Below are 16,225 nucleotides of genomic sequence, written 5' to 3'. Positions count from 1 at the left end.
CTGTGTGCTTATTATATATATAATAGAGTCAGGAAAAAAGGGATTGAAATAAATTCAAGACCTTAAATATTATTTATCATATTTATTTTCAACGTATTTATCGTATCCTGCACACCCATATAGTATTGGGATATAGGACAAGCTATAAATATTTGATAAAGGCATCTTTACTTTTTAAATTGTATATAATATAAAAAATTGCACACGCGGATGACCATCTGTTTCTTTTTTTTTCAAAAATGTATGCACAAAACTTAAATGAGAAAATATGAATTTATGATTTCTATTCCTTTTACTTATTGAAATGATAAAATGTGTCTAGTAAGATTAGGAGAAAAATATAAATTAAAAAAAATTAGAATTTGTAGGATATGTTACCATAGGTAGTTTGTTGTCTTAAAAAAAATAAAACAACAAAAAATATATCCATAATTATAAAAATATTTTAAATTCTGAACATTTCTATAAACATATATGTATGTATATTTTGCGAAATAAAATAAAATAATTGGTTGATATAGTTCTCTTACTTTTTTTAGCAAATACAATGATATAATAAAATCTTATATTTTTTGTAAAAAAAAAATAATAAAAATGATAATTATACTAGCTAATATAAATTATTTACAAAGTTATAAAATAAGTTATTATGGTTATCTGCTTTATATAAAAAAAACTTTTTTAAAGTTCCGATACTTGTCTTTCAAACTTGTACTCGTCCTAAAAAAGAAACAAAAGGGTAGCATATTTTCCCTCTCATATTTACTTTCATATTTTCATATTTTCATATTTTCATATTTATTCCGTTTTTTGGAAACCTGTATTGGGGGAAGTCATAAGATTGTAAAATTGTAGTCCAGTTTGATAATCCGTATTTCTAAAAGTTTAAGAAAAAAGCAAAGACAATACATAGAAATGTACAAAGATTTTCCAAAATAATATGCATATACATATTCATTTTGAACCTTTATTCCGTTAACAAGAAGCTCAACTTCTCTCTTTTCCCACCTAACATAACTCCTGTATATTTTCTGTAAATTTAAAATTGTAAAAAAATTAATATCCCATATTTATAGGAACTTAAAAATATCAGTCCATTTTTAATGGTCATACTTCTTTTTTCGCTTTCTTAATATGCGTCCCTTTTTTGGTTTCCTTTTTCTCAACTAACGTAGACGGGGGATTATCTCCTTAAAATGAAAAAAAACGAAAATAAAAAAAAAAATAATAATATCCATAACACTTGACAAATATATCTACACACATAAAATTGCTTATTTTTGTCAATTTAAAAAAATTTATATTTCTCATGCAGTATGCATATGGGCAGTAGTCACTATTTTCTAATCTTATTTTAAATGGAAACAAATGGAAACAAATGGAAACAGATGGAAACAGATGGAAACAAATTATCCGAATTCGTCGTATTACCCATTTTGCTCCTTTACCTCACAAGGTGACAATTGCAACAAAAAAGAAAAGCAAGTTAATTCGTCCACTTAATATGAACACCTTTAATTTTGTTCATATAATTTTCTGCTTATTGCTATAAAAATATGACTTGTTCATGCGTTTTTGTAATATTGTTACAATAGCAATAATAGTAATAATTTTTTCGCCTCTTTTCGAATGCTAGCTTTATAGACTAATGCACAAAAGTAATATAGTTTTATTTTAAAAACTTATACAAAATCAGTTTAGTCTTTATGCTAAAATAAATTAAAAGGCGAATATACTTCACTTTTTATCCTCAAATGAAATAGCTTAAAAAAAAAAAAAGCTAAGTAGAGTTAATTTTTTACATGAACGTTCAGGTGAATAAACAATTATAATGTTCTGAAATTTCAGAAAAATGCACACACACCAATGTGTGGAAATGCGTATAATGTGCATTTATGGATGTAGAAAAATTAGGAAAAATTAGAAAAAATAAAATAAGAAATATGATAGTAAAAAAGTAAAAAAAATAAAAAACATAGCTCCCTGAATGCAATAGATAAGGGAAATAATAAACTGTAATGCATATAAAAATTTGGCTCGCTCCATTTCATAAATGGACGAAACTATATATAATACATCCAGTGGCATTTAACTAAAAATAAGCTTATAAAAAAAATGAAAACGTAACAAAACATTTTTTTGTACTATAGCAATCCTTGCCTTTTTAAATCATCATAAGCCTTTATGCTCATAACATTTCCCTTTGAGTCTTCACATTCTACCTCATGGTCTGGTTTAAATTGAACTGTTTGCGTTTCTTTTTTAAGTTTTTCATAAAGATTTAAAGCATCTTCTATTTTTGTAATCTCTTTAAAATGTAATGTATTTGGAATATTTAAACACTTCATTCCAAAAGAATGCCGCCATTCATAAAAATGTTTTTCAAAAGCAGCTCGACCAAAATAAGAATAATTTCCACATATTTCACATTTATATTCTTTAGATAATCCATGTAATTTATATAACCAATAAGGTATAGGTTTATTATCATGTCCTAATGGTAAATTTAAAGGATTATAAATCGTTTTATTTTCATCTTCTTCATTTTCTTCATCATTTTGTCCTTCATTGTCATCGATTTCTGATCCCAAATCGGATGTATCATAATCGGACGATGAAATAATCGAATTTGGATTTAAAATATTTTCAATATTGTTAATTATGTTATTATTATTTATTATATCATCTGATATACTTAATAAATGATCATTAATTTTTATTTTTTTTTCATTTTTTTGTCTTTTTTCTATTTCTTCAATTGTAAATGCTTGTTTTCTTTGAATATTTTGTATCGTTTTTTGAAATATTTTATTTAAAAGTATTTTATAATTTTCAATTAGATATTCATATTTTGCAATTAGTTCATCTTCCTTTTCTATTTCTTCTTTAATTTGTTGTAACTCTTCAACAGAATATTTTTTTTTCATATATTTTTTAAATTCTTCATCATATTTTTTACTTTTTAAGTATCCTTGATAGGTGCCTTCAGAAGCATATAGCTTATCATTAATTTTGCAATAACTATTTAGATCGTAGGTAAAACATTCCCAATGTTTTATTTCTTTATTTTGAAACAGCTCTTTAAATTTGTTTTCATATTGTTCATATGTTTTTTCCCAATTCCCCAATATATTTATTTTTGAAAAAAACGATGTTAAATAATTTAATAGATTTTCTAAATATTTTTTATATTCATCATTTTTATATTTACAATATCTAGGAATATAATAAAATCGTGTGAAATTATTAAGGTATGTAATTAGATCCATTTCTTTAAAATCATCTAATGAAGGTGTATTATTATTTTTTTTTTTTCCTGACCCAGGGTTGTTTAAATTATTTTTTTTTTTAAACATGTTTATACGAAATTCTTTAACTTTTTTAATATTAATAAATTCATCATAATGCTTAGTCATGTCTATATATTTTCCTTTTTTTTCTAAGGGAGAAAAAGATGATTTTAATTTATTATTTTTTAAAGCTTCATTTTTATAAGATTTATAACTTCGAATTTCAGTTTTTTTTATATTTGTTTTTTTATGATAATCTTTAATATATTTAATTCGTTCATAATAATTTTTCCATACATCATTATTGTCTTCATTTGTTTTTCCAGAAATAAATTGCATCTCTTCTTTTTTTAAATTATCTTCATCGTTATAAATTTCTACAAGCTGTTTTGATTTATTTTGAATCTTCTCTACTAAATAATTTATACAATAATCATAAAAAATATGTTTTTTATTATTTTTTACTTTATCTTCGATTAATTCTGCAATTGCTTTTTCTATAAGTTCGATCTCTTCATGCATATATCGAACTTGTTCTATCAGAAATTGTGACATTTTGTCCTCTGCTTAGTTTGTGTTAAGAAGTTTAAATATGTTTAATTTCTCTACCTTTGTACAGGACATATCCACACCCCTCTATCTAGTTTATATGCTTCTCACTTTTGTTTATTCAAATTTGCACACTCTTCACCTTTTTCTTTACTATTCGCTGTATGTATGAGAAATGGCTAGTTGACTTTTGAACTTACAGCTTGTTACTTACAAGTAATGCAATTCTGTAAGCTCATATTCATCAGTCAATTTTAAATTGGTAAGCTATTAGTAAAGATGCATAACATACGATTCCCCTTATTTATAAAAGTTTTGAAAACAAATAAATTTATAAATTAAGGCAGGATTAGGAAGAAAAAAAATATAAAATGACATACATATAAAACATATATTATACTCTTTGGAAAATAGTTATATATATATATAACATACCTATGCTTAGCTAATTGATTTTTATCTTTAAAGAAGTAAATTCAAAAAAGTACGATTAGCTATAAAATGAGAGTAATATCTCATTGTTTATTTATTTTGTAAAAAATAAACCGCCAAAATTTATGACCATTTTTCTGTTCATATTAATTGAATTTTTATTAAATATTTTTCTTTTTTATTTATTCCAAAAAAAAAAAAATAAAATAAAATATGCATATTTATAAGAGTATCATAAATAATCATATATTTTTATCAAATGTAATGAAAAAAAAATAAAAATATAAAAAAAAAAACTTAAAATTAAGACCAAAAAAAATTCAATGATTTGTTAAAGAAAAGAATACAACAATATATGGAAATTGTCATAACCTAAGGTAACAAATGTTTTCCACAAAACTGTTTTCATATATTTTGAATATTATAACTAATGATGCTGTATGAAATGGTATGGATTATGACTCATGCAAAGTGTGAACAAGTTGAATAGGGTTTACTTTTTGGTTAACCCAGTTGGTAGAATTTGATGATGTTACAAAATCAGGTTAGGCAATTTTCTTGAACTTTTTTTTTTATTTTGTCTAACTGATAAAATGAATTATCAAGGTTTTTATTTATAGTATCTAAAATATATATTTCTTTATTTATATTATCTGTATTTTTTGATACATGAACAAAATTACAGTTTGATAAATTACTTATTTTACGTGAATTTAAAGAATGGTTATATTGTGCATCATTTAAATTATTTTCTTTATTGATAGATAGGCTACTATTTGAATTGTTGTATATCGAACTATTTCTTTTATTATTTTTTTCAGTTTGGGTTGTTAAATTTGAGTCAATTATTTTCATGATAGCTTTTATGTCAGGGCATGGATGTTTTTCTCTTGATTGTAGTTCAGACATAAGGCTTATTTTTTGATTATTGGAATAATTGGAATTTATTATTTTATTTTTTTTCATATCATTAGGCATATAATTATTATAAGATGATATTAAATTTTCTATATATTTTTTTTTATAATTAACATTATTTATGTCTTCGTTTTGTAAAGCATTGATTTCTTTTTGCACATTGCGACTTTCACTATCTCCAACCGCTTTAACTTTATTAGCGTTCATTACTTTTTCATTCCTTGTATTTGATACGTTCTTAACCCCCTTTTCGATGCACATTGCTTTTAAATAGGGCGCCCTTACCCCCGTTTTGTTATTACAACTGTTGTTATTACTACTGTTGTTACAGCTATTGCCTTTTCCAAAACTCAATAAGCTGCCCCTTTTCGAAGTCTGGCGTATGCTGCCATTTTGAAAGTATTCCTTTTTTAAAACTTCACTAGTGTCATAATTATTTTTTATTTTTGCAAGAACATTACGATTTATTTCATTTTTTTTTTTATTTGAAATAGTTGATGTTACTATTTTTTTAATTTGTTCAGAATGAAGATAACTATTTTTAGCTTTATTGTTAGGGCAATAATTATTTTCTTTTTTTTGTGTATCTATATTATTTGAGGTATTCACAAAAGATTTATTTTTAGTATTACCACCATTTTTTGTCAAAATAAAATTATTTTTTTTGTTGACTATTTCTCGACTTACTAACTTGTTTGATGATTCAGTAGAACCACATTGATTCGTTAAATTACTAGATGAAACTATTTCATTTTTTTTTGCCATTTTCAACATGCACAACTTGTTACGAGATATAGAACTGTGGGATGTCCCATTATTTTCATTCAAATTGGTTTTGCTTTCTACCTGTTGACACTCTGTTTTGTCACACTTCGATCCATTACTATGCTCTTCTATAATAGTACGAACCTGTTTTGAATCAAAGTTTGTTTTATTTTTATTTTTTATATCACCTTTGCCAATTATAACACATTTTTTAGTGCTAGCCAAATTGAGCTTATCGGCAATGTTGTGGCTATGAGTTAGTTCGCTTTGCATTCGTCTATTAACCTCTTTATCAGTTTGATAATTTATATTAACTTTTTTTGAATTATATAATAATTTATTTTGCTCCGACTTTGAAAAATTAGGAAAATACCATTTTTCAAAACTATCACAACAACTTATTGTGCTTCTACAATATTGATCTCTCTTATTTGTAGCTTCAAAATAACAATTCGAACTTTTCTCTTTTTGGTTTGGCAAATTAAATAAAGCCATTTTACTACACCTCGAATGGTTATCACAATTTTCTCCTTCGCAATTTTCTCTTCCTTCACAATTTTCAGCCTTTTCACACTCCTTGCTAGTCACTTTGGTGCTACTTTTTGTGGCACTTCTCAAGAATGAACTTTTTTCATTTAAATTTGCATATAAGTTATTATTTGTTTTTTCTTTGTTATATAGAATATTTATTGTCTTATTGCTATGCTTTAATTTTGATATTTCGTTATAAGTATGAACAATATTTTCAACAAAAAAGCTGTTTGATTCTTTTATATATTTTTTTAATTTTTTATTTTCTTCATATATATTATACATTTTATTATTACCTTTAGAAAATTCGATCAAGTCAAAATAATTATTTATTCCATCTGTATATTTAAGAATTATATTTTTTAGACTCTTTATTATTTTCATATTTTCCTTATCCTTTTTATATAAGCTTAAACATGTTTTTTTAATACCCTCTAAGTCGTCAGCTTTTTCGAATATATTTACTTTTTCTATTCTGTTCTTCATCAAATAGTTATATTCTTTATATATGCTTGACCCTCCACTCTTTAGTAATTTGTTTTTTTCTTTTACAGAACCTGGGACACTATCCAATTGAATAGGATTACAAAATTTAGACAAGCTTATTTCATCGTTTTCACTATCATGGGTGTCAGAAAATAATGGATTACTAGAATGATTATACGATTTTCTCAAACATATTTGATAATATAATTTTAATAATTCTTCTATATTTTTTTTAGTATATTTACATGTTGGATTATTTTTATTTTTTTCTAAAATTTGAAATATTTTTTTAAATCCATAATTCATATTATGTATTTCATTTTTTTTATTGGATTTATTATTTTGTGGACTTTCATAATTTTCAAAATTTTCTTCTGTATTTTTTTTACACATTTTATTAAATTCATTTTTTCTAAAATCTTTATGTTGATCATTTATTATGTCTCTATAATATTCATCTTTTACTTTTTCAAATTTATATTTTATAAATATTTTAGGGCTAGTAATATCTAAACTATGATTAAATAAAGTTTTAAAAACAAAACCTATTCGTTCTACATAAGTTAAATTACTAGAATGTGTTTTATTATTTATTTTACAATTTAAAGAACATGAATCTTCTTCATACTTTTCATCAATACTTTGATATAATTCATCAGTTTTCTTTTCAGATATATTTAAATGAATAAATCCATCATCTTGAATTTGAAATATATACTTAAGATGCAAAATGGTAAACCCTATATACAAACTTTTTTCATATTTTTCATTTTGCACACTTTGCCCACTGTATTCATTTGATCCATCCTTACATTGGGTTGTAGTTTTTTTTACTGAATCAATTTTATCGATCCCGTAAAAGCTTAGCCTATAAAACTGAATATGAAGGAAAAGAAAAAATATATAAGAAAGCTAACATAATGATGAAATGACAATGTAAAACCAAAAGAGAGAGACGGTTTATAAATCTGATTAATTTCTAAGATATATGTACACCCATTTTATTGTCTTTTTCTTTTATTTATTACGGCTGATTCGGATATAATTGGCTTTCCATCAGATAACTTTGCATCGAATAAAAGTTCAAAACATATATTTGTAGACACCATATTTTGCAACTCTTCCAATAAGATATGTATATCTTCTGGTCTTAACAAATTGTCATTTAATTTATTTTTATTACATATTTTTATAAAACAATTTTCTTGATCTAATTTGATTTGCTTTTTGTAAAAATTAAATGAGTTTATGATAACTCCTGAATTATTTGTTACAACACATTTAATATGTTTATATTTTGTAAAATAAATATTTTTTATATTTATAATTATTTTCATTTTTATATCTTTTTCTTCCTCTTGATTAATATCTAAAATATTTTCACTACTTATTTCTATTTCTTTATTAGGAATATAGTCAAAGTATTTGATTTTATGGCTTCCATTTTTATTCGAAGAATTTAATAAAACGTCATGGTCTAAAGATAAATCTTCATTACTTCTTAATAACCCTGGCTCGTATTTATTAAATTCGGCAATCATTTCTGAATTACTATTTTTAGAGATGTGTCTTTCTTTTTCCATTGGGTTCTTATTCCATAAATTTTCGCTACTTTTTTTTTCATCCATTTTCAAACCTTTTCTAATTTCCTTTCTACCACCATTATTTGTAGCAGGTTTGTTTTCCTTTCTATAACTATCATTACTGCTATTACTCATACTGCTTTCAGATATTTGATCTATTTCTTTTATTAAATAGCTATCTTTTTCTCCTTGCACGGACATACTTTCGCCTTCCATTGATATATTACTATAAACATCAATTAGCTGATCTTTGTATTTTAAAATTTTATTAAATAAGACTAAATTTTGACTATACTTTTGTTTATTTTTCTCAGCATTCTCATGGAAGCTACTATGACTAGACTCATTTATTTCATCATGTTTGTATAAGTCCGCATTTTTTTGATTAACCAAATTTATCTCATCATGTTTTTTTATTTTTTCTGTCTTTCCTTTCAGTAATGGAAGAATATCTTTTTCAATTTCATTTCCATCTTCGTCTTTCTCATTTGTTGGTACACTACCATGACTCAAAATATTCTGATCGCCATTTTTATTATAATTAAATTTTAGGTCCTTCCCTATTTCTTCATCACTTTGTTCACATATACATTCCGATCTAATATTATTTTCTGAGCTATTCATATGCATGTTTGTATTTAAAGGCTCACCTAAATTATATATTATAGTAGATGGTTTTTTATCAGTGTTATCTGAAATATGTCCATTTTTAAATGATGGAAATTCTTTATGTGTTAAAGAACTTTCTCTATTATATTCATAATTTAATTCATTTTTGTATGAACAATTATTATTACAGCTATAATTTTTGTCACTACTTTGACTGCTATTACAGCTCGAATCTCTTACATTATTAAATGGTAAATTTTTCTTTTCATTTGATATAAAATAATTTTCTTTTTCTTTTAATTTATTTTTTTGTCTATTATTCGAAAGTTGTATGCTTTGATTTGATATATTGTTATCATTTATTTCTAGTACATTTTTTAATTCTTCAAAATGGGCATATTCTTCATTTTTTTTATTATTAAAATTTTCCTTTGAATAATTGTTATCTTCTATTATTATGTAAGAAAGTTCATTTTCGTAGCCCAGATCTGATTTGCACACACTCATGTCGTCATTGTTTTCGCTATTACTATCGCTGTTTTTTTTTTTACTTATTTTTTTTTTTATTTCAAAATATTCTGGTGTTTGGCTAGCTGGTTCATAATTTATAGAAAGTATTTTTTTTTGTGGAGAGTTATCAATTTTATTTTTAGAGCAACTAGCCATATCCGATTTACATTCAATTAACGATATATCATTACTTGATTTTAAGAAATGAGAATGTCTAAATAGAATATTTGGGTTTTCAATTGGCTCATCGCCTAGGGTTTTAGTATGGTCAACTGTTGCCTCAAAATCCATTGTTCAATTGGCAAAAATAAAGATTTTTTGTAGACAATTAAACTATATGAACAGCAATAAATATGTAAGTTATTTCACAAAATATTCTTACAATGTAATAAATATAGCGGCATATGTGTACAGGTAAAAAATACAAAAAAAAGAAAATATCACGCTTTCAAACAAAAAAAATGTATATCCAAGCATACATATTATTTTATGTTTGAAAAATAAGCTAATTATTATTGTAAAATAAAGGTATGAATACAAACAACCAAATTTAATTAGTAAAGAAACAAACCAAAAAAATAAATAAATTATAAAACAATAAGCAAATAGCTATACCAACAAAAATAGATAGGACATAATGAATTATTACTAAATTATTAGAATAAAATAAAATAATAAAAAAACTATCAGAACAAATGTGATACAATTTTTCATATCTTATCCTTTTGTCTATTTAAAAAAATGTTAACATTTAAAATAACATTTTTTTTTCACAATTAATTTCACAAATTTATAAAAGAGTTTTTATTAAATTGTGTTGCTTTATTACCGAACAAATAAAGTATATATACATGAGAGCATTATGCATGTGTATATATATTATAGAAAGTGTAAACATATTAAAATATTTTTGCAAATAAAAGGGTAGCAAACAATATTATACAAATTATTAGAACAAATACCATTTCCATATATTCCAAACGAATTGCTGGTATGTACCTACAGAACTATAAGGACAAATAATCGAAGTTCATAAAAAAAATAAAATAAAAAATGCCCATAAGAAGGTAATGAAAGTATTAATAAGAATAGGAAGAATAATGGGCATATAAATTGAAAGGGGTAAGAAAATTATAAGAAACAAAAAAAAATAATAAAATAAATATCGAAATATATGCCCTGTATAATTTATGCAATATCCAAATTATATAAAATACCAGCAGATTAACAAAACGTGGCAAAAAAATGGAAAATTTATAATGCCTATTATATCAAAGGAAAAAAAAATGTTACAAATATTTTGAAAAATTGCGTGTCCAATTAATTCTGAAAAAATAAAATATGCTGTTTTTTATTTTCATTTTATAAAGCTTTTCATTTCGTTAATTTTTTATTTAATTATTACACATTTTTTTCGCATATTTTTTACTTTTTATTTATTTTACATTTTTTAAAAATTTTTTTTTGTACACTCCTAAAAGGAAATTTTCATTGTCTTCTTTACTTTTTTAATTTGTTTATTTTTATGTATTTCTTACACATTTGTGAGAGAACAATATTAAACGAAGAAATATTCTCCACGTATTTCCGTTTAATATAGTTTGAATTATTTTTTCACAATTTTTTATGAAACGTGTGTGTAAGTATATAATTATATTGTGGCTATTTACATTTGTTAGCATTGCCACACATGCATATATACATATTTATGTGTATGATACATAATTTGTATTCCATATTTTCTTATGCTGTAGTAAATTTTCCAATGATAGGTGGTGTTTAAATACAATTTTATATTCTCTTTTTTTCACACACTCTTAATTGTATTCGATTTTGTGTATATTTTTTTTGTAAATATTTATAAAACAGTGATGATCAGAAAAAGGGAATTTAAAAATGCAGAAATTATGTACAATCATTTAGAATTGAAGAAAATATAATATACATGCATATTGAAGGTGTTTGAAGATGAGGAAAATAAAAAAAGACGAGATAGTGAACGTACTGTTCACAATATTTTTGGTGATGATTCAACAACTTTCATTATTATATATCATATTAAATAATACAAATAATTATTTATATTTCAGCTTTTTAGCAATAGATATATATTTATGTATATATATGATATGGAGTTTATATGATTATAATAATGCAGGAGTAAAAATATCAATAGAATGGATGATTTATATGATGACATTAAGTTTGAAGATGATTATATTTTGTTTTGTAATAATTCAAATTGAAAAAGCAAAAAAGGGAGACAACCCTTTTTTTATATATTTAGGTAATGATGTATTAGTATATAATTTAATATATATGACACCATTTATTTATTTATTATTTTCATTGAGAAGTAGAAATATATTAGAATATATATTAAGCAATCAAATAATTATTGAAAACATATTAAGTATTGATGTAAATATAATTAATTTATTTGATATAATTGATTTAACATTTATGTATTCACATTTGACAACCATTTATAAAATATTATCAGATTCAGAATATTATAACATTCAAAAAGTATATATTATGTTAGTTATAGTTATTGTATCTATGCTATTATTTGCTTTTTATTTTCCTATATATACTAATATAGAAAAATCATATTCCTACGATGATATAGATACAAATTTTGGTGTTAAAAATAAAATTATTCGAAAAAAACAACCAAAAATAAATTATCAAGACAATTTTTTAAAAAATGAAAATATGCTTATTTCAAGAAAACCGATGTTGCTAGATACAAAAGGGGGTCAAACAAATGGAAATGAAACTGCTATGAACAATATTAGTCGATATGTTAATCATGCGAAAACTTTTTTAAATATATATGACTCAAATAAAAAGCCATTAAAAATGACAAATACAATTAAATATAGAAATAATGATAAATCAAAAATATCAGAAAAAAAAATATTATTCTCATCATCAGAATCTATATATTCAAAAAAATCAATTTCAACAACACCATCTTCTTTTTACTCACAAAATAATTCAAATGATATATTAAGTGAAAGTGTATTTTCTTCTACATCTTCTTCAAATACATCTGCTTTTTCATTTGAAATGTCTGATAATTCTAAATCACGTTCTCATGATTCATCCATGTCTTCTTCTTCATCACAAACCTCATCATCTCATTCTTCTAATGCTCCTATTTCTGCATATCTACCTTCTTTTTTTTCTTTTACTTCTAAAAACCGTAAAAGCAATAATTCATATAACAAAAAATATAGGGATGTATATACTGATGTGTATATAACAGCCAAATTTCATTTCATTGTTGGATTTTTTTTAATTGACGTCCCTTTCCTTATATATAGGTAATTTACCCAAAATTTGTGTGTTAACATGTGCATTCTTTTATCTACACTACTACTGCCAATTTTTAATGCGTTTTCGTCTACCCACTTGCAGGCTCTACTTCTGTATCAAGTACAAGGTGATCCTCACCCTGGTCATAAAGAATGTTCTGTTTCTTCTATTTCGGTCGTTTAAGCTTAATGAATATCGACTTGTGGAAAAAGAGAAGCATAAGAAGAACAAAAGTAATTTCGATTTTCAATTTTACACCAATGACAATGAAGATAGTGAAAGCAATGATTATACACAATATGACGATTTAAGTAGCTCCGAAAAATCTCAGTTTGTTTATAAAAATAAAAAAAGTCTATTACTAGATGATCGAAATAATTATAAAAGATGGAAATATAGAAATTCTATACGGAGTCTTAAAAATAAGCCATTTAACGAGATGAACAAAATGAAAAGTAAAAAAGAGTATGTGTTTTTGAAAAAAAAAAATAATAATAAAAAATATTTAAAAAAAAAAAAAAAAAAAAAAAAAATAGACATATTAGATATATTTAAAGAAGAATTTCAAGAAAATAAGCAGAAAATTATTTTAGAAAAAATAGCAATGAAAAATAAAGAACAAGCAAATATGAATACTGTCTATTTTGATAAATTAGGGAACAGTATAAGTAGTGCTGCTTATGAAAAAGGAACAAATAATTCGATTAGTAGACAAATTAATAATAGCGATTTATATAATTATGATAATGATAGTTATGATAAATTTGTAAAAAATGAAGAAAACAAAGAATCAAAAAATCGTACAAAAGTTAGATTTAGTTGGAGAGAAAAAATAGAATTAAGAAAAAAATATAAAACTTTTATAAATTTAATTTACAAATTAAAATATAAAAGAGAAATTCCAATTTATAGATTTACAATAATGGATCATATTACAGAATTATACAATTTTTTATTTAAAAAAATTAACTGTTCAAATTATATATTTTTTGATGATAAATTAGTATTTTCCTATTTTACAAATATGAAATTTATGTTAATAATATTTTTAGATTATTTATTAAAAATTGGGGTGACTATATTTTTTTTATTTATCTTGTTAAATAATCATACATTTATAAATAAGGACAATATAACCTATTTCCATGATATACCAATAAAAAATAATGCAACCCAGCCATTATCATTTCCTCAAAGTTTTGATCTATCTAACTATCCAAATATTCAAGTACCAGACGACCCAATAAATATAAAATACATAAATAAAGACATTGGAAATGTAGGTAGTACTAATGCAACAGAAACGATACCTGGGATTATTCCAAATGGCTATCTTAATTTAAATATCCGAGACAATATTTTCACACTAAAATGGAGCGAAATTTTTATATATGACAAAATATATTTATATGCTTGTATGGCATATTTCGTGTTATATTTTATATTACTTATTAAAGCGTCGACATTTTTTGATGTCCTATTCGCAGCTATATTTAATACTATAAGGAATTTGTCTTATTATTTTTCCTTAAAACAATTTATTTTGTTTTTTTATGCTTTTAATGGGAATATATATAACAAAAATTATATATATCAGGATATGGGCATAAGAAAATTGAATTCCCATTATGAGTATTATTTTATTCTCTTTTTTAATATACATTATTTTATATCATTTATTAAGCATATTTCTTTGTATCTTCGCATTTTGTTCAATTTTAAGTATGTCTATTACTATAGGAATATACCAGCCGGTAAGTCATAAAGAAATAAAAAAAAAATTTCGAGCTATTTGGATGGAAATTTTGTACATTTACATGACTGTTTTTTTTTATTTTATTGCTTGTTCATAATTTTTTTTTAATTTTCAGGGGAAGACAAAAAAAAAAACGAATTACGATATTCTATCAGTTCTCATATTTTATTTTTGTTGTGTAAATATTCCTATGCACCAGTAAATTTAAATACTTTGTTACTTGGAGAAAATATATTAAGCAATATCATTTTAATTGACAACATAAATGGTTTTACTTGGGTAAATATAATAGTAGTTATATTATTTAAAGGGATACAAATATTAATGACAAAAGTAAATTATTTTTTAATTGGACTTTTCCTCTTACACATTATTTTATATATTACTTACGCAATTCATGCACAAATATTAAGATATATAATTCTTAGAAAAATTGAAATACTTTTTGCTTTTAAAAAAATATTAATATCAAACTATGAGGAAATACCTCTTGTTCCTGATGATAATTCTTCTTATATTACATGTAGAGATATTTTAAAATATTATTCCGAAGAGGGTTTCTTTTCTTCAGAAGGTAAATTTATATGTGAAATACCATGTTGTAATCAATGAAAGTGCTTACATAAATTTGCACACACATTCCTATTCATTTTTTTTTTGTATTTTTTTCTGTACAGGCAATATTATACCAAATTTTATATGACCAGACAGGATAATTCTTTTTAATTTTACATATGTTTGTATAACAATTTGTGTGCATACATAACAATTTTTTTCAGTTTGTTTTATTTGCTCATTATTACATATTCATTCTTTATTATTTATTTTTAATTGTGACTTATAAAATCAAAAATAGTGTTGTAAATATAATTAAGCATATAAACTATATACTTAATAAAACAAATTAAATATCAAAATGAAAAGTGTGTATACAAAGAAATTTGTTATAACACACATGTATGCTTACAACATAAAAAATGATAAGAAATACAAAAGAAAAAACATATTATATTATCACGTATATACATATAGGTACTATGCATTCCTCATATTGAAAACATCATTTTAATTCACAAACTAATGAAATGTTAACTCTTAAAAAAATTAAAATGATGTAATACATATAAAAAAATGAAAAAGAATCCACAAATATACCGAGTACTTTTTTTTTTTCAAAAATGTATATATAGTAGTCCTATCTTTGTGTAGGTAATATATACACCCATGAACGGATTTGCATAAATTTGATCAGACTATTTTCCATTTTATTTTCTCAATATGAAAATTGATAGTTTTAGAAATATGCCAAGCTATTGATAATAGCTTGCTGGATATTAAAATTTGCATTGTTTTAATTTTTGTTATGCATAGTAGAGATATAAAAACTTTTATTATATGCACAACGGCTATATAATATGGTGAATTTATATGTATACACAGTTACTAAATTTGGGTTTATTTTCTTTTATGCC

At 23.6% G+C, this 16,225-nt stretch overlaps 4 protein-coding genes across 4 annotated transcripts; 1 reads left to right on the top strand and 3 right to left on the bottom strand.

The window, feature by feature from the left end:
• Nucleotides 1-662: 662 nt before the first annotated feature.
• On the bottom strand, nt 663-1,435 carry PCHAS_0826000 (telomeric repeat binding factor 1, putative; the record flags this gene model as incomplete). The annotated part of the gene is made up of 5 exons (XM_016797921.1): nt 663-720; nt 819-877; nt 966-1,031; nt 1,114-1,190; nt 1,432-1,435. The coding sequence occupies 5 exons, from the start codon at nt 1,433-1,435 to the stop codon at nt 663-665; spliced, it is 264 nt and encodes an 87-aa protein (XP_016653824.1).
• A 709-nt stretch (nt 1,436-2,144) lies between these two features.
• On the bottom strand, nt 2,145-3,845 carry PCHAS_0825900 (splicing factor 3A subunit 3, putative; the record flags this gene model as incomplete). The annotated part of the gene is made up of 1 exon (XM_733362.2): nt 2,145-3,845. The coding sequence occupies one exon, from the start codon at nt 3,843-3,845 to the stop codon at nt 2,145-2,147; it is 1,701 nt and encodes a 566-aa protein (XP_738455.2).
• A 966-nt stretch (nt 3,846-4,811) lies between these two features.
• On the bottom strand, nt 4,812-9,964 carry PCHAS_0825800 (conserved Plasmodium protein, unknown function; the record flags this gene model as incomplete). Its single annotated transcript, XM_016797920.1, has 2 exons — nt 4,812-7,883; nt 8,000-9,964. The coding sequence occupies 2 exons, from the start codon at nt 9,962-9,964 to the stop codon at nt 4,812-4,814; spliced, it is 5,037 nt and encodes a 1,678-aa protein (XP_016653823.1).
• A 1,677-nt stretch (nt 9,965-11,641) lies between these two features.
• Nucleotides 11,642-15,456, top strand: PCHAS_0825700 (conserved Plasmodium protein, unknown function; the record flags this gene model as incomplete). The annotated part of the gene is made up of 4 exons (XM_016797919.1): nt 11,642-13,005; nt 13,100-14,751; nt 14,869-15,327; nt 15,431-15,456. 4 exons carry the CDS (start codon nt 11,642-11,644, stop codon nt 15,454-15,456), a joined length of 3,501 nt encoding a protein of 1,166 aa, XP_016653822.1.
• Between the last annotated feature and the right edge of the window lie 769 nt (nt 15,457-16,225).

The sequence above is a fragment of the Plasmodium chabaudi genome (genome assembly GCF_900002335.3).
Source record: "Plasmodium chabaudi chabaudi strain AS genome assembly, chromosome: 8".
Lineage (NCBI taxonomy): Eukaryota > Apicomplexa > Aconoidasida > Haemosporida > Plasmodiidae > Plasmodium > Plasmodium chabaudi.
Note: the sequence above shows the minus strand (reverse complement) of the source record. Positions and strands in the feature narration are given on the sequence as shown.